The 20,473-nt window shown below is 47.0% G+C and overlaps 1 protein-coding gene across 5 annotated transcripts in view; it reads left to right on the top strand.

The window, feature by feature from the left end:
- Positions 1-19,941, top strand: part of KIF5A (kinesin family member 5A) — a 29,229-nt gene extending 9,288 nt beyond the window's left edge. The window contains exons 2-30 of one of the 5 annotated variants that reach the window (XM_037847261.1): positions 2,146-2,233; positions 2,332-2,405; positions 2,830-2,934; positions 3,195-3,243; positions 3,668-3,723; positions 3,970-4,057; positions 4,321-4,445; positions 5,009-5,113; positions 5,293-5,441; positions 5,550-5,698; positions 6,000-6,175; positions 6,917-6,985; positions 7,324-7,530; positions 7,858-8,013; positions 9,214-9,402; positions 9,773-9,890; positions 10,291-10,355; positions 10,451-10,560; positions 10,920-11,021; positions 11,581-11,641; positions 11,883-11,954; positions 12,102-12,206; positions 12,756-12,776; positions 14,427-14,643; positions 14,909-15,062; positions 15,347-15,429; positions 15,845-15,872; positions 16,346-16,460; positions 17,488-19,941. In XM_037847261.1, coding sequence (XP_037703189.1) covers positions 2,146-2,233; positions 2,332-2,405; positions 2,830-2,934; positions 3,195-3,243; positions 3,668-3,723; positions 3,970-4,057; positions 4,321-4,445; positions 5,009-5,113; positions 5,293-5,441; positions 5,550-5,698; positions 6,000-6,175; positions 6,917-6,985; positions 7,324-7,530; positions 7,858-8,013; positions 9,214-9,402; positions 9,773-9,890; positions 10,291-10,355; positions 10,451-10,560; positions 10,920-11,021; positions 11,581-11,641; positions 11,883-11,954; positions 12,102-12,206; positions 12,756-12,776; positions 14,427-14,643; positions 14,909-15,062; positions 15,347-15,429; positions 15,845-15,872; positions 16,346-16,424 — 3,000 coding nt within the window. In that variant the 3' untranslated portion in view covers positions 16,425-16,460; positions 17,488-19,941. The remainder of the gene's footprint in view (positions 1-2,145; positions 2,234-2,331; positions 2,406-2,829; positions 2,935-3,194; positions 3,244-3,667; positions 3,724-3,969; positions 4,058-4,320; positions 4,446-5,008; positions 5,114-5,292; positions 5,442-5,549; positions 5,699-5,999; positions 6,176-6,916; positions 6,986-7,323; positions 7,531-7,857; positions 8,014-9,213; positions 9,403-9,772; positions 9,891-10,290; positions 10,356-10,450; positions 10,561-10,919; positions 11,022-11,580; positions 11,642-11,882; positions 11,955-12,101; positions 12,207-12,755; positions 12,777-14,426; positions 14,644-14,908; positions 15,063-15,346; positions 15,430-15,844; positions 15,873-16,345; positions 16,461-17,487) is intronic. The other 4 variants (XM_037847259.1, XM_037847258.1, XM_037847262.1 and 1 more) reach the window with 4 other exon arrangements.
- Positions 19,942-20,473: the final 532 nt, after the last annotated feature.

Genomic DNA, 20,473 nt, shown 5'->3' with positions numbered 1-20,473 from the left:
TATGGAGAGTTCCCATATACCCCCTCCCCCTTGAGTTTCCCCTGTTATTAACATCTTGCATTAGCCTTAGCGTGGTACATTTGTTACAACCAAGGAACCAATATTGATGCATTATTATTAAAGTCCTTAGTTAAATTAGGGTTAACTCTTTGTGTTTTGCCGTTCTATGGGTATGACAAATGCATAATGTATATAGTCATCATTCCAGACCTTTTTAAAAAGTGGTTTAGTTTTGTTTTGTTTTATGCGATTTTATTGAGATATATTTACACACTATAGAAACCATCTGAGGCAAATCTTTTTTTAAAGCTATTCTATCCATATGCCTTTTTAAAAATATAATCACATTCTACACATTGTTTTTATTTTTCACCTAACAATCAATCTTGGACATGTCGATATATATGTAAACTAACTTCACTCATTTTAATAGTGGTAGAATATGGAGATATCATAACAAACCTCCTCTTGATGGATGTTTGAATTGTCCCTGTTTTTCTTTAATACAGAGCGCTGCAGGGAACATCCTTCTACATATAACTTTAAGCACTTAAGCAAGTGTTTTGTAAGATAAATTCCTAGCACTGAAATTGCTGGTACACAATATGAACAGTATGGTCATTTAAACATTTAATAGAATTGTCCTCCAGAAACGTTCTATCAGTTTACAGCATTCCTTTCATTGTAGAAGATGCCTTTACAACTTCTTTTCCTTTGTGGATTCTTGCTTCAAAGGCTTTCAGCAAAGAAAGTCCAGATAAATATTTCAGGTACATTTTTTTTTTCTATAAGCCAGATTTTTAAAAAATTTTAAATATTTTAAAAATAGTATTTAAAAAATAAAAACAAATAAAAATAATATTTGTTAGTTTTCCTTTTTGCAAAGAAATATAAAGAAGAAAACAAAATAATGCACTACTGTCTCATACTTTCGACATTAAATATATATATATACATATTAAAAATGTAAACAATGAAGAAACAAAATGAACAATGAGGACTCCTCTCTGTTTCTCTCCTGAAAGTAGACACTTTCATATAATTCCTTCAAAAATAAATTCCTCATTTATCAATGCAATATTGTAGACATACAGAGAACTACCTCTTTAGCTGAAGCCATGTTTTATGACTTTCCTGAATTAAACATGAATCCCAAACTTTGGTTTGGAGACTGCATAGACCTAGAGGTTTACCCTTTGGGTGTATAAAGATGGACTCTGTGGTAAAGCAGTTTGACAACAACTAAGTTATAGTTTCTTTACACCAAATGGCAGGAAAACCCAACTGAGAAATGTCACTTAAAATAGAGAACAGAATATAGTTTCATTTACTCTTACCTGAGACCTTCACTTTAAGACAGTTAGATTTCAAATGTATCCTTTGTTTAGCTCCCTGGGTTGTAAATATTTTGTACCTTTAGCATTCCTATTAGCACACAGAATTTAGGACATATTAACAGAATTAAATGATGTATTTGTAGGCCCAAGTGATTTGCTTCACAGTTTCCCTTTAAATAAAGCTGATTCCTTACCTAAAAGGAGACCCATATTTCTGATTCCATATATTTCTCTCACAAAGAGAGAGCTCTTGTTAATGCTTCCTCAAAACAGCTCTCTCTCTTTCTGTGTAGATAGATAGATAGATAGATAGATAGATAGATAATTTACACGATAGGAAATGTACTCTCTGTATGTCCTTCACTTTGCGTCTTTCATTTAATACGTGTTGAAGATCTTTCTATTAGATCTATGGATCTACTGAGGAAGATATTTTAAACTTTAGGTAGTTTTCAATGTTAATCGGAATTGCTCTCCTCAAGTGGCCCTGTTGTCTTTTCTCACCTGGTTTCCCAGGGAGGGGATTGGAGGTGGTGGAGTGCTAAAGCATCACAGCAAGACTGAGAACCCTTTGCACAATCTCATTGGATGACACTCCTCAGTGACACTCTACCACACAGATACAAGTCCTGCTATCAATACTAAGCTTTGCTTTTCTCTCTCTAGTTTCCCTCATCCCCATAATTATCTCTGCATATGGCGGGTTGAAGAACAGGGTGCCTTTCTCAGGGTTGTGCAAGGGGCTGCAGTATGTCTTCTCTTTCACATCCCGCCTGCTAATGTCCCTCATCTTTTATGTCCACTTCAGGGGAAGCCATATGTCTTTGACCGTGTGTTCCCCCCGAATACAACTCAGGAGCAAGTTTATCATGCCTGTGCCATGCAGATTGTCAAAGGTAATGGATATATTCTTTAAATGTTTTTTTTTTTTCAGGTTTCCCATTCCCTTCCCCACTTCTCTCCACCAGAGTTCTTTATCCCCCATCTCTTCCAGATGTCCTTGCTGGCTATAATGGCACCATTTTTGCTTATGGACAGACCTCCTCAGGGAAAACACATACCATGGAGGTGAGGACTCTGACTTCTATTGGGGGGGTGAGGTGCTGGGAATCTCAATGAAAAACCAAGGACTCTCAATGGGGAATCAAGGAACCTAGGAATCCAGGACTACCTGGTCCAGAAGTAGGTGGGCACAGAGGATGAATTGAGGGGCAATGTGATAGTGGGAGTTTATTGTAATTCCTTTAATCTGCTGAAGTGTACTCTCCTTTCTAATATTCCCATTTTCTTCTTTTGATCTGGAGAATCAGCAGCAATGAAAGTCCAAACACTGCTCAGTTACCTCCTTCTTCCACTAACAGGTAGACATGACAGTAACCTCCTAGTTTAGGATGGTCTTCTCGACTATAACCTTTGCATTGGCCAGTGTTCCTCTCAGTTGTCTCATTCTTCCTGAGCCCCAGCCTCACTCTGGACTGTCCTTACTCCACAGGGAAAACTGCATGATCCCCAGCTGATGGGAATCATTCCTCGAATTGCCCGAGACATCTTCAACCACATCTACTCCATGGATGAGAACCTGGAGTTCCATATTAAGGTAATCTGGGCATGACAGCTGGGCCTCCTCAGATGGGAAATGGGAGGGGAAGATGTAGAATGAGCCCATCGAAGATCCTGGGCATCCCATCTCTACCCTCCCCCTCTGGTTATCTCAGCTCCCCTCTGCCAGGATGTTCTCTTCTGCTCTTTCTCTCCCACCACCACCATCTTTTGAGCAGGTCACATTGGCTTAGGATTTCTATGTCAGATTTAAGCTAGGCATTCTTCACTTCATACTTCTTATTTCTCCCTAACCAGGTTTCTTACTTTGAGATTTACCTGGACAAAATCCGTGACCTTCTGGATGGTGAGTGGTGTTGAGGTCTAGTTGCTGGGAGGAGGGTGGGTGGGTACATGTGAGGAGGGTGAGGAAAAAGAAAGATCAGATTTCAGAGGGCACACAGAGATGCTCACACTTATACCCCAGGCCCATGGCTCCACTCACCAAGAATTTCCAGAACCCAAGAGGGTCAGCAGATGAGTTTGTGGGCCCAGGCCTACCTATAAAGAGCCAGAGAGGAGCCAGAGCCCTGGGGCTGGAATCCTGAAGAAGGAGGAGGAACTGAACCTTCAGCATGTTCAGGGAGTTTAGGCCACGGGGGTGGGGTGGGGTGGGGTGGGGTCTTCTTCCCATTAGCACACAGAAGAAACCACCATCTGAGTAGACTGCAGGGTGCAGAGGGGGTGGGGAGAAGTGCTGGTCGTCCTCACCCTGCATTGTCTTGATTCAGTGACCAAGACAAATCTGTCTGTGCACGAGGACAAGAACCGGGTGCCATTTGTCAAGGTGAGAGTTGGGGCAGGGGCTCCCATGTGGGGCCAGTGTATTGAGAGTGTGGGTGAGGGAGGAGGGTAGGGTCAGTGACCCAGAAGTTGGAGGGTAGATGCCCTGGTGGGGTGAGATTGTGCCAAAGGTCTGGGGAGAGTCTGGGGCTTAGAAAAGACACTGTCTTGAAAGGTCATTTGGTCATTGTGCAAGCAATTTCATTTGCAGATCAAAGTTTATGGGTCACTGTCCATTCGCCCACTGCAGGGTTGTACTGAACGCTTTGTGTCCAGCCCGGAGGAGATTTTAGATGTGATTGATGAGGGGAAATCAAATCGTCATGTTGCTGTCACCAGTGAGTGGGGACATAAGGAGCTCTTGAGTTTGGGGGTCTGCCTCCACTCTGCTCTCTGGGGCTGAGAGACTTGCAAGTGAGCAAGGGAAGACTGTGTCCTCCAGAGGAGGAGGGACCCTTGTCTTGAGGCTCTGCTGCCCTGTCATGGCAGGGCTAGTCTTGGTGGGCACCCAAGTGGATGGGGGAGGGTTTAGTGGTGCTGGGGCTGAGGGCTTCCACTCCCTGGGATTGATAAAGGGACTGTCTCTCCCTTGCTCCTGCAGACATGAACGAACACAGTTCTCGAAGCCACAGCATCTTCCTCATCAACATCAAGCAGGAGAATATGGAAACTGAGCAGAAGCTCAGTGGGAAGCTGTATTTAGTGGACCTGGCAGGGAGCGAGAAGGTTGGGGCTCCTTTAGGGATGGCCTGGGTGGGTAGGGAAGGAGATGGTCTCATTTTTTAATTAAACACATTTTAAAAATTGAGATATAATTCACATGCCACAAGGTTCACCATTTTAAAGTGTACAGTTCAGTGGTTCAGATGGTTCACAAGGTTGTTACCATCACTATCTAATTACAAAACAATTTTATCACCTCCAAAAGAAACCCAATACCTGTTTGCAGTTACTCCCTAGTCCCCCTCCCCACCCCACCCCTTTTCCCCACTCCAGGCCTGGCCACAGCCCCTGGCAACCTCGAATCTATTTTCTGTCTCTATGGATTTGCCTGTTCTGGGCATTTCATATAAAAGGAATCATGCAATAGGTGAAGGGGGGTGACCTTTTGTAAGAGAGTTTAGGGGAACAAGGGAAGGGTCTTCCTGATCCTGACCAAGCTTCCCTTATACTCTGACCCCTCTTCCTGTCACCTCTTGGACTGGGCCCCCCTAAGTGGAGAAGAGCTGGTGAGAGCCCACTCCCTCTGCTGGTGCTCATGGCACACTCATCCCTTAATGCCTGCCTAGGTCAGCAAGACTGGGGCAGAGGGAGCTGTGCTGGACGAGGCAAAGAACATCAACAAGTCGCTGTCGGCCCTGGGGAATGTGATCTCCGCGCTGGCTGAGGGCACTGTGAGTTCCTTAGGTCCCTGTCACTGCTCAAACTCCACCCCTTCTCCCCACCTTCTCCCAGAGCCCTGGCTCATCAGGGCCCCATCCATGGGTTGGCGATCCCAGTTAGCATCTCCATCCTCTCTGATTCCCCTGTCAAATCTGTTTTTTTCTGACTCGTGGTCTCCCACCTCCCCCAGAAAAGCTACGTTCCCTATCGTGACAGCAAAATGACACGAATTCTCCAGGACTCTCTGGGAGGAAACTGCCGGACGACTATGTTCATCTGCTGCTCGCCGTCCAGTTACAACGATGCGGAGACCAAGTCCACCCTGATGTTTGGGCAGCGGTCAGTGGCAGGGTCCCCACGGGATCCCTGGGGCGCGGCTCTCTCCCCTCAGTGTCAGCCAAGCCTTAATGTCGTTCTCCTCTCTTTCTTCCTCTTCTCCCCACTCAGGGCAAAGACCATTAAGAACACTGCTTCAGTGAATCTGGAGCTGACTGCTGAGCAGTGGAAGAAGAAATATGAGAAGGAGAAGGAGAAGACAAAGGCTCAGAAAGAGACGATTACAAAGCTGGAGGCTGAGCTGAGCCGGTGGCGCAATGGTTAGGGAGGGGAGCGGTGGGAGCGCGAGGCTGCGCGAGGGGAGGGGGCAGAGGGGCCAGGGAGGGCCCCACCTGGGGTGATGTGTAAGGTCAGGCCAGTCTCCAAGAAGCCGGGCTGTGTTTATGGAAGGTCTTGAGGGGAGGGGTGGAGGGGGCTGGCGAGCCTCTTAAACGGTTGAAGGGCCCCTTGGCAGGAGAGATGGAGGAGCTGGAGATCTTGGCTTGGCTGAGGAGGGAGGGAGGAGTCATGGATGCAGCTCTCTCCTCTCCCATCCCTCACCTTGTTCTGCCCCTTGGCCAGGAGAAAACGTGCCTGAGACGGAGCGCCTGGCCGGGGAGGACGCGGCCCTGGGAGCGGAGCTCTGTGAGGAGACCCCTGTGAACGACAACTCGTCCATCGTGGTGCGCATCGCGCCGGAAGAGCGGCAGAAGTACGAGGAGGAGATCCGCCGCCTCTACAAGCAGCTCGACGACAAGGCGAGGGCCGCCAGGGGGGGGCGCAGGGCTGGGCCCCGTGGGAAGGGAGGTGAGGGACTCAGAAAGGGAACTTAGGCTGCCTTTTTTTCTGATGTTAAAAGTGATAGATGTTCATTATTGAAAATGTGGAAAATGGATACAAATATAAAGAAGAAAGTTCAAATCACTCACCATCCCACATCCCACCATTTAAAGATAACAGGACATTTTGCTTTTCTCTGTGCATATATCATGCAATTGAAGTATTATATATATATATTAACAGCTTTTCATAAAAGTATTTTTTAATGGCTGCTTGTTAGCCCATTTATCAAAATGTATTTAACCATTCAGTTATTACAGGGTTTCCAGTCTTTGTTTTTGTTTTGTTTTGCTATTATCAATAACTGAAATGGACATCTTTGCCTCTTATGTATAATACTTTGCTTCTTGGATGACTTGATTAGAATAGCGGTTAGAGCTGGGTTAAAGGATATGAGCATTTAAAGGCTCTTGGTATATATTGTCAAGGTTGTTACAACCAAGTTGGTATAACTTTTAGGAAGAAAAGAATTTAAAGGTGGGGGCAGGAGGGAGAGGAAAGAAGCAGAGGAAAGACCTCTTTTTAGGGGATGGGGGCTTCTAACTCAAAGCCTAAACTCTCTGGATTTTTATCAGGCTCCTATCTCTGTTCTCCCCCCATAACTCTAAACTGGCAGCATAGCTTCCTTTCACTCTGACCTTCCCCCTCCCCTCCAATAGGATGATGAGATCAACCAGCAGAGCCAACTCATAGAGAAGCTGAAGCAGCAAATGCTGGACCAGGAGGAGGTAATGGGAAGGCACACAGGACATAAGGGAAAAGGGGTTCGTGTTCATCCCTGAAAGGGATGGAAGAAGAGGCATTCTGCTTAAGGGTTAGTCACCCCTCAAAACATCAGGAGTCTGGGAAGCTAATTGGGGCTTTTCATGTAGCACAGATTGTAGTATCACGGTGCTTCTGCATTCTGAGTTTAATTTCCTTTAGTTTCCCTATTTCCATGAAGCCTAAGTCCCCTTTTCTCTTAACTCTTGCTATACCTGGGCAGGGGTTTCAGCCTCCCCAGACCAAGGGGCCATGAAACTGGCCAAGAAAGCAAGCTCCCTCACCAGACTCACTTTCATTGAAGCTGCTGGTATCCACTCGAGGAGACAACGAGAAGGTCCAGCGGGAGCTCAGCCACCTGCAATCAGAGAACGATGCTGCTAAGGACGAGGTGAAGGAAGTGCTGCAGGCACTGGAGGAGCTGGCAGTCAACTACGACCAGAAGTCCCAGGAGGTGGAGGAAAAGAGTCAGCAGAACCAGCTGCTGGTGGATGAGCTGTCTCAGAAGGTGGTGAGTGGCCTACTAGAGGTCCAACAGCTCCCTGTCCTCAGAACATTTTCTATGTCCAAAGGGACTTCCACATCCTTACAGGGCTGTGTCGCATTTGCACCTTTGCTCACTGTCAGTGTGTCATGAGACCCTCCCCTACTCTGTCACTGCACTTTGCTCCCTGGGCCCCTCTCACTTCCAGACCCTTCTGCAGGGCCCTGGCCCCTCTTGCTTCCAGGTACTTCTCCATAACAGCCCTTAGGTCATACACAGAGGGAGAAACTTCTGCCTGGGCTGGGAAGGGGAGCTGGAAGATGGCAGTGGGAATGATCCAGGGTCTGTCCCCAGGCCACCATGCTGTCCCTGGAGTCTGAGCTGCAGCGGCTACAGGAAGTCAGTGGACACCAGCGAAAACGAATTGCTGAGGTGCTGAACGGGCTGATGAAGGACCTGAGTGAGTTCAGTGTCATCGTGGGCAACGGAGAGATTAAGCTGGTGAGTGAGGTAGGCGGCAGTGGCCTTGTGCAGATCATTCTTGTTCTGGGCACTGGTGGGAGATGCAAGGAAATAATCCAGGCCCTAAGGTAGACTGAAAAAGGTAGGCCTGAGATCCAGGAAACATGCCCTCAAACTAGACCCAGGAAAACAAGTAGAGGTTTGCATAGACTCAACTGAGAATCCACATTCTAAAGGGTGTGGAATAAAGAAGCAATCGAGATGTGCTTGTAGTAGAATTTAGAGATGGAGGCACTGAGTCAGAAATGACATATGCAGATATGTGGAAGTGGGAATGACCCAGCTGGGGGATCAAGCAGATCAGTTTGGCTACAAAAGAAAATCCTACTCCTTTGTAAAAATGGAAGGGGTGGACTGTTGGAATTGGATGCTAAAATGCAGATAAAGGAATTTAGATGTTGTCTTAGTTTGCCTGAGCTGCTATCACAAATGCCACAAGCTCGTATAGCACATATTGTAGTATCACGGTGCTTCTGCATTCTGGGTTTAATTTCCTTTAGTTTCCCTATTTCCATGAAGCCTAAGTCCCCTTTTCTCTTAACTCTTGCTATACCTGGGTGGGGGTTTCAGCCTCCCCAGACCAAGGAGCCATGAAACTGGCCAAGAAAGCAAGCTCCCTCACCAGACTCACTTTCATTGAAGCTGCTGGTATCCACTCGAGGAGACAACGAGAAGGTCCAGTGGGAGCTGGAATTTATGAGCTCCTGGTTTTAAGGCTAGAAGAAGTCCAAAATCTAGATATTGGCAAGGACTGCTTTCTCTCCGAAGACTGTAGTGTTTTGATGCTGGCTGCCGGTGATCCTTGGGGTTCCTTGGCTTTCCCATCACATGGCAATGTCCTTCCTTTCTGGCTTCTATGGGTTCTCTTTATAAGGCCTCCAGTAATCTGGATTAAGTCTCCCCTAGTTCTATTTGCTGTACCTTAACTAAAATATAACATCTTCTAAAGGTCCTATTTTCAATGGGTTCAAACAGCTACAGAGACACAGATCAAGATTAAAAACATGTTTGTGAAATGTGTGAAATGCCAGGTGATAGGGTTAATCAGAAAATACCCATCCCTTCTGAGTCCTTGTGTGTGTGTGTGTGTGTGTGTGTGTGTGTGTGTTGCACAGAAAGTGGAAGGGAATGGATTAAAGACTTCCCTGCAGCAGAGAAGCATCTATTCCCTTTTTTGCCCACCCACAGCCAGTGGAGATCAGTGGGGCCATTGAAGAGGAGTTCACTGTGGCTCGACTCTACATCAGCAAAATCAAATCCGAAGTCAAGTCTGTGGTCAAGCGGTGCCGGCAGCTGGAGAACCTCCAGGTTGAATGTCATCGCAAGATGGAAGTGACTGGGCGGGAGCTCTCATCCTGCCAGCTGCTCATCTCCCAGGTGAGAGCCTGAGGTCAAGAGCCTTTGGCTGCTATGGGAGAAAGAGGGCTGCCTCTGTGGTTATGGGATGGAAGTCCCAAAACTCATCTTCATGTCAAAATTCTATGGTTAACTGAAATCGAGGACAGGAGAAGAGCTTGGGTGGCAGGGGGGAGGGTCCAGGCTGGAGAAGGAAAGGCTCAGGGATGTACTATCCTCTGAGCCAAGAGGACCTAAAGGAAGGGTCTCCAGAGGAATGGACCTCTACCCTCCATCCCTAGGGAAGGCATAGTAGGGGTGGAGGGCAGAAGGGAATTTATGGAGGTCTACACAGCCAGGAGTTGTGTCCTTTGCTCCATCCATCTTCCTCCTCTCTCCTCTTCCCTACCAGCATGAGGCCAAGATCCGCTCGCTTACAGAATACATGCAGAGTGTGGAGCTAAAGAAGCGGCACCTGGAAGAGTCCTATGACTCCTTGAGTGATGAGCTGGCCAAGCTCCAGGCCCAGGGTGAGACCTTCTTAAACCTCCATCTCACCCATCCTGGAATCTGAGATCCCAGAGGGGACAGAAAGGGAAACTAACTGACAAACATCAAAAGAAACTGCCTGCTAACTTGGTCACCCAAGCATCAACCTGAAATCACAGATGCCAACTCACATGCTCTTTAGCCAAGTTGCATGTAGATAATATTACATGAACCCTGAGCTTACATCACAGAGAACCCAGCCCCCCATTGCTTTCTGTCCCTGCTACATCCAATTGGATTACCCTAACCCAGAAAAACATCCCTGTGGGCCCATTCGGTGTGGACGTCCCCTGCCCTGCCTGGAGCTCTTGTCTCAATGTAGGGAGAAGTTCTTTCTGAAGGAGGCACATGTGATACTATGTCTTCCCCTCTTTCCCTCAGAAACTGTGAATGAAGTAGCCTTAAAGGATAAGGAGCCAGACACACAGGATGCAGATGAAGTGAAGGTGAGTGGGGAGGGTGTGGGGGACGATTGGGGCCTAGCCTCACAGAACTGGTGTCTGGGAGTCTGGCTTGGAGCTCAGGGTGGGGTTGTTTGCAGAAGGCTCTGGAAGTGCAGATGGAGAGTCACCGTGAGGCCCATCACCGGCAGCTGGCCCGGCTCCGGGATGAGATCAACGAGAAACAGAAGACCATTGATGAGCTCAAAGAGTAAGGGCTCCCCACTCTCTTCCCCATCCTCTCACCTTGCTGGGCTCACTCAAATGCTCCCTCTTGGGCCTCAGATCCAGTTCTTTTACTTCCATGTGTCTTTCCTTCAACAATGATGCAACTTAGCAGAGCATCTTCAGGAGACTATCCTTGAGGCCCATAGGATTAGATAATCAGTGTTCCTTACTCCATCACGGGGACTCTAACCTGTCTGCCTCTCATATCCAAAGGGAGACACATCAGTTCCAACTGCACTTGCTTGTACATGGAGGGGGAGCATGTTTGAGGAGCTGGTTTCCCTTTTCCCCTCATCGACATCTTTTTTTTTTTTCTCCCCAATAACTCCTTACCCTTGGTAGCCTGAATCAGAAGCTCCAGCTAGAGCTAGAGAAGCTTCAGGCTGACTACGAGAAGCTGAAGAACGAAGAACATGAGAAGAGCACCAAACTCCAGGAGCTGACGTGAGTGACAGAGCCCCCCTGAAACTCACGGCCATACAGGCTCGGGGCTGCTACTCAGTCACATGTGCACAGGCAGGATGCACATGTAGATGTGAGTATGGTGATTCACATGAAGCAAATGCCTCAAAAGAATGATTTGGTGGAGTGGAGAAGGGGGAAAAAAAAGACTATCAGAAATAACCCCTGTTGAGTACTGACTGACATGGAAAGATGTCTGTGATGTTCTGCCAAGTATAAAGAGCAGTTTATGAAACAGCATGAATGATCCCATAAAAATTTACATGTGAATACAGATGCATTCAAAAAATAGCCTCAAAGATGGACACTGACATGCTCATGTGTTTCCACCCCTATTTGGTAGAATCGTGGGCTTTAAAAAAAACCCCTTATTTTACATATTTCTTTTTTCCTCTAATTTTTGCACACTGAACATGGGTAACTTGTATAATAAATAAATAAATAATTAAATGAAATAAAAGGTGTGGAGGGAGGGAAGGAGGAAGGAAAGAAAGAATCCTGAAGGATTTTTCTGTTTCTCTCCTTATTTCTGTTGCTGTAGATTTCTGTACGAGCGACACGAGCAGTCCAAGCAGGACCTCAAGGGTCTGGAGGAGACCGTTGTGAGTGGTTTCCTCCCATGCTAAGTTAATAGGGTGGGGGAGTTTCATTTCTGTCCCCCGATTTCCTAACCCATTCCTCTGGTACTTCACACAAATTAGTCAGTTAGTCCTGTGACATATCAAGACTTATCTTTTCCTAAAGGATGAGTGACTCGCCTGGTTATGTAGGCAGAAAGTGACGGTAGTTTTGGAGGGAGAACGTTGACCTTGACTGGCACTAACTTTCCATCCTTCTTTCCAGGCCCGGGAACTCCAGACCCTCCACAACCTTCGCAAGCTGTTCGTTCAAGACGTCACGACTCGAGTCAAGAAAGTGAGTGTCATCCTGGTTGTCTTCTCAGCCCCTACCTTCCCCTCCCATCCTCAGTGCTTCTCTATCCCCTCTACCCGCTGCCCTGGGTGAGACCTCTGTGGGCTTGGCCTCCAGACAGTCACGTCTCTTCCTCTTTATCTACATCAGAGTGCAGAAATGGAGCCCGAGGACAGTGGGGGGATTCACTCCCAAAAGCAGAAGATTTCCTTTCTTGAGAACAACCTGGAACAGCTTACAAAGGTTCACAAACAGGTGAGAGTCAGAAAAGAGGTGAAGAGAATTCTTGAAGCCAGGTACCCAGTATACCCAAATCCTCAGAGGCCCCTTGGATTTAGGAAAGTCTAGTTGCATGTTTTCCTTACTTGTCCCTTTTACTTTCCCTACTAACCCCTTATTTATATAATATTTAGTTCCAGTTTTACCTTATTCTTTCTCCCATGCCTGTTTTTCCCTTCTCAAAGCTCTCAACCCACCTCTGCTAGAAATGAAATTCCCCAGCCCTACCTTGGAGGGAGAGGTTGACACTGACAGAGGTTTGCGAGGCATGGGGCTGTGACTATATGTATAAGAGGGATTCTGGCCAGACTTTAGCCAGAGATGGAAGGCAGGCAGGCATGGTGCAAGGGAAGGTGGACTTTCTGTCAGAGAAGGAACTCCATTTGCCTGGGCTGGGGCAGGCATGCATGGAGATGAAATTATGTCCTCTAGGTGGCCCCTCAGCCCCTGGTTGGGGCCAGTCAAAACTCCTGTGTATTAAGTTGCTGCCTCTCTGTCCCCCTCCTTGCTGCTGCGGTTCCTTAGGTGGATGACTGGGTTTCCAAGGTATGGGGTGGGGAGGTAGAAGGGGCCATCCAAAGGAGCCAGGACAGGAAATGTTTGGTGCGTACAGAGCAGAAGCACTCTCCCTAGTGCCAAATATCTGAACCTTGAAGACAGGCTCAACAGTCTGTCAACTGGCTCTTTTACCTAATTATAAAGTGAATCCTAACCTGAACCTCATTCCCTTCCTCTCAAATCCACCTTAAAATTCCAGTTAAACACATTTTCTTGCTTTCCTACAGTTTAAACTTCTTTTCCTCCCCGTGCAATGTTCAGCATATGTAGTAAATACTCAGTACATCACCCTCTTTTTTTTTTTTAAATGGGAACAATCCCAGACCTGTGGCTCAATTAGAATCTGCAATATTTATTTGTTTTATTTGGCCCCACAGAGGGTGTTACTACAATCTTTTTGCCTTTGCTTATTATGAAGTATAATGGTATTACCAAAAAGTTGAAAGACAGAGGGGAAATACCTGTAATCAATTCTGCCATTTATTTTAATTTCACTTTCCCTCTCTATCCAAATGCATATTGCTTTTAAGGGAACATGTCCTCTGGGAAACCACAGGCTGTTTTCTTCTCCCTCACTGAAGCTTCTGCCTCTGCTCTAAGTCCTAAAGACCACCTCTGCTCACTACAGAATTAATAGAGGACTCACAATTCCCCGCCTCAGCAGACACAAGACTAGAAAGGGAAAGGAGAGTGATGTAGAAACTTCTCAGTTGACAGAATCTCTGTAGTCAGAGCTAGTCCTATTACAAATTAAAAGAAACTACTGTCACAGCAAAACATTGCTATACTTTGTAATTGTCCAGAATTAAAGCTGCATGGGAAATTATTTCTAGCTTCTGCTCCTTTCCCCCAGTGTTCCCCGCTCTGCTGATTTACCTGATAGCTTCCAAGGCCCTGCTTCTTTTGCAATCTCTCTAGTGGAACCCTGTAAAAAAGATCGGGGAGTCGAGTCTTTTCTGGTTGCAAGGTGGTTGCTCCCACATGCTAACTTTATTTAGATGGGGGAGGGAGAGCCTAGGAAATACTTGAATGTGAAGGTAACAAGCACAAGGCTGTGAGACCTCAAACATTTTCTTTCCTTCCTATGGAGGGGAGGGAGCTGTGTGTCTGTGTAGGGAGGGGTGGGGAGGGCTCCTCTTTTCCAGCTTCGGCTCCTGCTCTGCACTGCTCCTAACCCGTACTCATTTCCTCAATGCCACGTCCGCCCTCAAAACTGCTGTTGTGCATTTGCTGCCCCCCACGGTGCATGCCCACAAAGCTGTCTCTGGGTGAGGGGGTGTGAGGTCCCCATGGTTGCCCTGGGGCTCCTGGGATGGCACAAGCTGTGAGATAAAAGGGGTGGCTTGAGGCCAAAAGGAGACTGGGACAGGACGCTGTCACAAGAGTTCTGGGCTTCCGTGGCAACAGCAGGTTTTGCCGCCCAGATGATGTCACTTTTTAATGCCTGGCCACTAGTCCTTCAGGGAAAAGGAAAGAAACGAACAAAACAGCTCATAGGTAAACGGAATGAGATCTTTTAATGAAGCATCTTCTCTGACTCTTGATCTTTCTTGTTCCTCTCTCCCCACCTCCCATGGGGGGGCTCCGACTGGGTCGCTGGCCTTTCCTTCTGCCCCTTCCCTGCGGCTTGTCCCACAGCTGGTACGTGACAATGCAGATCTGCGTTGTGAGCTTCCTAAGCTGGAAAAACGACTTAGGGCTACAGCTGAGAGAGTTAAGGCCCTGGAGGGTGCACTGAAGGAGGCCAAGGAGGGTGCGATGAAGGACAAGCGCCGGTACCAGCAGGAGGTGGACCGTATTAAGGAGGCCGTCCGCTACAAGAGTTCGGGCAAGCGGGGCCATTCTGCCCAGATTGGTGAGTAAGTGAGTGTGTGTGTGTGTGTGTGTGTCTGTAGGCAAGATGGGGTTATCACCTGGAGCAAACTCTACAAATTTCTAAGTGCCAAGCAACTAGATTATTGCTTCTTACCCATCCCCACCCTCAGGCTCAAATCCATCCACCCCCCCAAAAAAAGTATAAAAGTGAATTATCTTATAAGCAACTCAGTTCAACCATAGCTGGATGACCTCGGGGAGCAGGACAGACTTCCCTCAAAGTCATTTTCCTTTCTCAACCACAGCCAAACCTGTCCGGCCTGGCCACTACCCAGCATCTTCACCCACCAACCCCTATGGAACACGGAGCCCTGAGTGCATCAGCTACACCAACAGCCTCTTCCAGAACTACCAGAATTTGTACCTGCAGGCCGCACCTAGCTCCACCTCAGATATGTAGTGAGTGACCACGGGCACGGGCTGGAGTCCCAACCCAGGGCTCTCTGGACCCTATAAGGTATAGGGTTGGTCAATTATTGGGTGAGACTTAATGATTTTCCTAAGTGGCTTCATTTCCAATTCCTTCTTGACTTCATACACGCATCTCTGATGAGAAGGTAGGCATCTGCCCTCCCAGCCTAAGCTAGGTTTGCGGTCCTAAGTCCCTGGGGGTGAGTGTGGGAAGGCTGTGGTTAGTGGAGGTGGGTGCCAGAGGCTGTATCTTCCTCCTCTGCTCCATCCAGCTTTGCAAACTCCTGTACCAGCAGTGGGGCCACGTCTTCTGGAGGCCCCTTGGCTTCCTACCAGAAGGCCAACATGGACAACGGTGAGTGAAAAAGATGGGTAATCCAGCCACTGGGATCCCCGGGGCAAGTCGAGAGGTATAAGAAAACTAAGTGACCCTGTACCTATCTCTTCAGTACTGCCCATCCCTTCAGGGTCTCGGATTCTCTTAGAAGTGGATTCCTCCGATATCTCTGCCTACCCCCACCCTTGTCTTCCTATCCCCTTCACCTCAACTTGGTGAGGGGTCAGGGAAGCTTTTTCTCAGACAAAATAATGAGGCAGCTTTGGGTAGTGGGGGATAGACTGCAACAGTCCCAGATGATAGCTGCATTCCAAAGTCGTACCTTTTTCTCTAAGGGATTAGGATGAGAGAGGGTTTGGGGAGACTGTTTCTAATGTCCATTCTTTTTTTTTTCCTTCTAATCCTGTGTTCTCAACGGTGGCTCTTTCTTCAGGAAATGCCACAGATATCAACGACAATAGGTACACTGGTCCCCCTGCCCTTGGGTTCTCTGGGTGGAACAATCATTAAATTTCCCTCGTGCCTTGCTTAGAGGTTCCCTGGATCTTCGGGAGAAGGAGGAGGAATCAGAGCCGCTCCTCCCATCCCTGTGTTGAGTCACTCCCCTGCTTCTGGTAGAACACCATCCCAACACTGTCCCCAACTCCAATCCCCTCTGTGGCTTCTCCCTATTCCATATATAGGGTCTGGAGAAAATGCTGTGGACCTCCAACGACCTGGGTCTCTCGCCTACCTTTTGGGAACTTTGTGACCTTGGGAAAGGCAGCTTTTTCTCAAACAAAAATTTTCCAGAATTCCTGTAAAACATGAATATTCCCTGCCGTTGGTTATCTCACAGGATTGCTGTTAGAGAAAAGTGGCTGGGACAGGAATGCTTTCATTGATGTGGAGTTGACATGATCCTGATCGTGGCGGGTCTCTTCTCTCCCTCCAGGAGTGACCTGCCATGCGGCTACGAAGCTGAGGACCAGGCCAAGCTTTTCCCTCTCCACCAGGAGACAGCAGCCAGCTAATCTCCCACAGGGACTGCTGCATACCTGCACTTTCAGGTAGCTTCAGGCTGCTTCCTCCCACCAGCCTCGGGTCGCCTCCTTTCTCACCCTTTGGCCTCTTTGGTTCTCCTGCCTTTTTTTTTTTTAACATCTCCAAACTGTTACTGTCCAGTTACCCCTCAACTCCTGCTCTTCCCTCCTAGGGCTGACATCTGTGCTGCCCCTCATCATCTGGACACGGGCCCTCTCTTGCCTTTATGCTTTTACATTGGCTATTGTCACAATAGTACTACCTTTCTGCCACTAGGGGTCACTGCCACTTGTCAAAAGAAGACCCGTGAGCACATGGGTCACAGAGGGTGGATACTAGGAGACCTCTCAACCTCCCTTCACCTCCACTCTAAAATGTTGGGTGGATAGGTCTTTTCTGAACTAAGAAAGCGCCAGTAAAGGAGATGTTTGGTTTCCTCCTGTCCTCATATCTGTGTGCCACCATTAAGCTTTAGGAAATTCCCCAGGAATTTTTTGTCCCTCTGGCTGCGGTGTCAGCACTCCCCTCCCATCCTGCTCAGTGGAGCTGGAAGTCAGCTGCCTCCCCAGCTCCCAGCCCTCCCTCTCCACCTCTCCCAGGTCCTCTCCTCTAGCAGAACAGGCACCCTCCTGTTCTTGCATTGTCATCGGGCTTCTCGCCAAGGTTGCTTTTAGGCCCAGAACTGGGCACTGGGATCTTGTTTTACTGTCCACTGTGGGTCCTTAGAGAACTAGAAATGAGAGAGCGTGACCTGTCTCTTAGCTGGGCTGCATCCAAGCTGAGCCCTCTCCAGGGCTTTCCCAGGAGGTAGGCCAGGCACAGGAGCAGAAAGGCATGAGAAGCAAAGAAACAAGAACAGGGAAAGCAACTTCAGTGGGTATGGAGGAGCAGGGGCGGGGAGTGGGGCATCTGTGTGTTGGTGTTAAAGGAACAGGACTGTAAGCCAAAGTTGGTACAAATGCCACCCTGTTCCTTTGGAACCAACAGCACAGGCTCTTCCAGTGGCTGGGCTGCAAGGTGGGTCCTCACACCCTCTTTCTCTTTCTTTCCCAGTTTCTAAGAGGGACTGAGGCCTCTTCTCTCAGCATGCTGCAAACCTGTGGTCTCTGATACTAACTCCCTCCCCAACCCTTGTTGTTCAACTGTACTATGTTCGATGTCTTCTCTTATTCTCTTACTCTGTATATCTTTGTATTCTGTATCTATATATCAAAAGCTGCTGCTATGTCTCTCTTCTCTCTTTGTCCTACTCTCTAAGTATCTGAAGATGTATTTAGCAATTTCTAAGCATAGTCTATCCTTCTCTTTTTGGGGTAAGAGGGAGGAGGGTGAATGTTTCTCCTTTCTCTCTCATTTATTCATCTCTCACACTGAGTGGTGTTAGTCACGGAGATGATAAAAGGAAAAATGGGAGCTAGTGGGCTGAGATCCTACACACACATGTGTGCGTGCACACACGTGCAGGCACACACCCATGCACAGGCACACACACGTATGCACATGAAGCCTTAAGCAGAAGAATGTCTCAGCATCATAAGAAGACACAGAAATGGACTCTTCCTCCCTCCTCTCTCATACACAGCCTAGGGGAGTGTAAAATGGAAGGGCTGCTAAATTATACATGTAATTTTCTTCATACATCCCTCACCCCAACCAGGGGATGCCAGGTATTCACCTATACCCTGTAACATCTGCTTTTTGCCTCCCTCTTCCTGTTCTGCCCTGGACTGAGAACAGGGATTGCTCAAGGGACCACTTCCCTTTCTCTCCAGGTCTCCTTTTAATATCCTCTACCTTATAGCTCATAAACAGAACCCAGAGTCGATAAAAAATATTTTGAAAATTTGAGGAGGCAGACCTTCCCAACAGTCTGTCAAATGGTGATAGTTTAGTTGTGTAGTGGAAATTATTGATTCCTTGGGTTTAAGGGATGAACAGACATGCTGGGAAATCCCTACTTTTTTTTTTTTTTTTTTTTTTTGCCACAGTGCTCTCAGGTTGATACAATGAGCAAGACTCCTCTCTTTGTCCCATATTGGCTGCATGCTCCTCCCTTTGCCACCATTTGGCTTGGTGGCCTCCAGTTCATTGGCAAAATATCTATCTCTAGATACCTTCCTTTCAAGCTGGAGCCTGACTTTTTCTCATTATACATTTTTAATTTATTTTTTTCCCCAAGAGTTTCTTTTCTGATGCCCCATCTGGTATGAAGTGCACTTTAAGGAAAGGGGCAAGGCAGAGTTTCCAGAGGTGGAGAAGCCCAAGGGCCTGACCCCTTTGGGTGCTTCCATGCCCCTCTCTCAGCCCGTATATCCCCTGGATAGTCGAGAGGACTGCTGCCTTGGTTTTGGACAGTCCTCTCTTTCCACATGGTGCTCAGGTGGTTTTCCAGGTGACTGCAGGAATGGAGGATGGAAGTCACTAGCCAAACCAAATCAAGAAAGAAAAGTCTGGTGTCCAGATATCCAGGCTTATCTAGGCTAGAAGACAGGAATCCCCCAGTATGAGGGCACCCATATCTAGCTTTGCAGATAGGAAAGCAGGCTTAGTGTGAGTGCAAGCTAGTAAACACAGGCTTTAGTGGTGTGACTCCTGCAAGGGGAAAAGTCCCTGCTCCCTTTACTTGTTGGGCCCCTTTTAGCAGCTAAGGAGAAATGCAGGGAGAAAAAATGCTGAAGGGGTGTGGATTAAATTCCAAGGCAGTGATTTTCAAACATTTTTTAAAACAAACCTTACATAGAACCCCAATTTAAAAACTAACTACAAACCATGCAGACCTGGGCACTCTGTAACTTCTTAGTTTGAAAGAAAATGCTTCATTACTTGAGGAGCCATTGAAACAATGAGAACTCCTGAGGGCCTGAAGTTGGAAAACCGCTGCTTTCTGAGGACAGGGGTTCAGTCTGGCTCCAACCTGCCACTCATAGCAAAGAAGGAAAGGTGCGGGTGGATGAGCCACATTGTCTCCAGACCCAGTAAGAAAGGAAGGAAGATACCTGTGCACCTGTGATCTGGGAGTGAAGGGAAATATGCTGCTACATAATTTGAGTCCCCTGTTTAGGAAAATATCAATAAAGGGGCTTATGCTAATGTTTGCCACCAGGGTATCAAAGAATCCAGTGGGTTTTATATAATTTTGCCATCAAATGATTCTTTTGAAAAACACATAAGGAAATTTGAAGGTGTAGAGCAGAGGTGACACAGAGGGGACAGCCTTCTCTTTAACAAGATATAAGGGATATATAATTCACTTACATAATTAAGAAACAAGACACAAACAAACCCTTCACTAGAAACGTCATACTGCATCCTCTTCCTCCTTCCTACCCTCACTGCACCCCTTTCAGGAGCCAGGGTCACCACAAGGGGTACCTGGCCTGCCCAGTCACATCTGCCAAAATGTTGCATGCCAGCGTGGAAGACAAACCAAACCGCACAAACCCCAGTGTGTATTTACTTGATGTACATAGATATCTTTAAAATAAAATAAATTCAATGATGACTCTATGGTGTTGTAAATCTTCTTTACCCCTTCCCAGTCTCGCTCCCTTCCCTACAGGTAATGGCATTTGACTGTGTGGCACATATCTTTCAGGATGTCTTTTCATATATTTCTACACAAGTGGGTTTTTTTTTCCCAGTCAACAATATATCTTGGAGATCTTTTCATGTCAATATACAGACTTACCCAATTAAAAAAACATATAATTTCCCATACGTTTGTTCTATAATTTATTCCTCTATTGGTGGAAATCTAGGTTGTTTGCAATTTTTAACAACAACAACAAAAAAATGGTACCTTGTTCTTTTCTTCATTTTTTTACCCAGACCATCACTTCAGTTGCAGCATCAATTCCTTCCTTCTCCAGTGCACCTCTCCATCTCTCCCTTGCCAATACTCAACTCTCTTGTCCCAAGATCATCTACAACATCACCTTGCTAACCCCCATTTATATACTCCAACCAACCTGTTCTATTCATATCTAAAGCTTCTGAGATGAATGAAAAAACTGCACAACCAAAAAAACTGGGCCACTAA

The sequence above is a fragment of the Choloepus didactylus genome, chromosome 8, assembly GCF_015220235.1.
Source record: "Choloepus didactylus isolate mChoDid1 chromosome 8, mChoDid1.pri, whole genome shotgun sequence".
NCBI lineage: Eukaryota > Metazoa > Chordata > Mammalia > Pilosa > Megalonychidae > Choloepus > Choloepus didactylus.
This window is presented reverse-complemented; position numbering and strand designations above follow the sequence as displayed.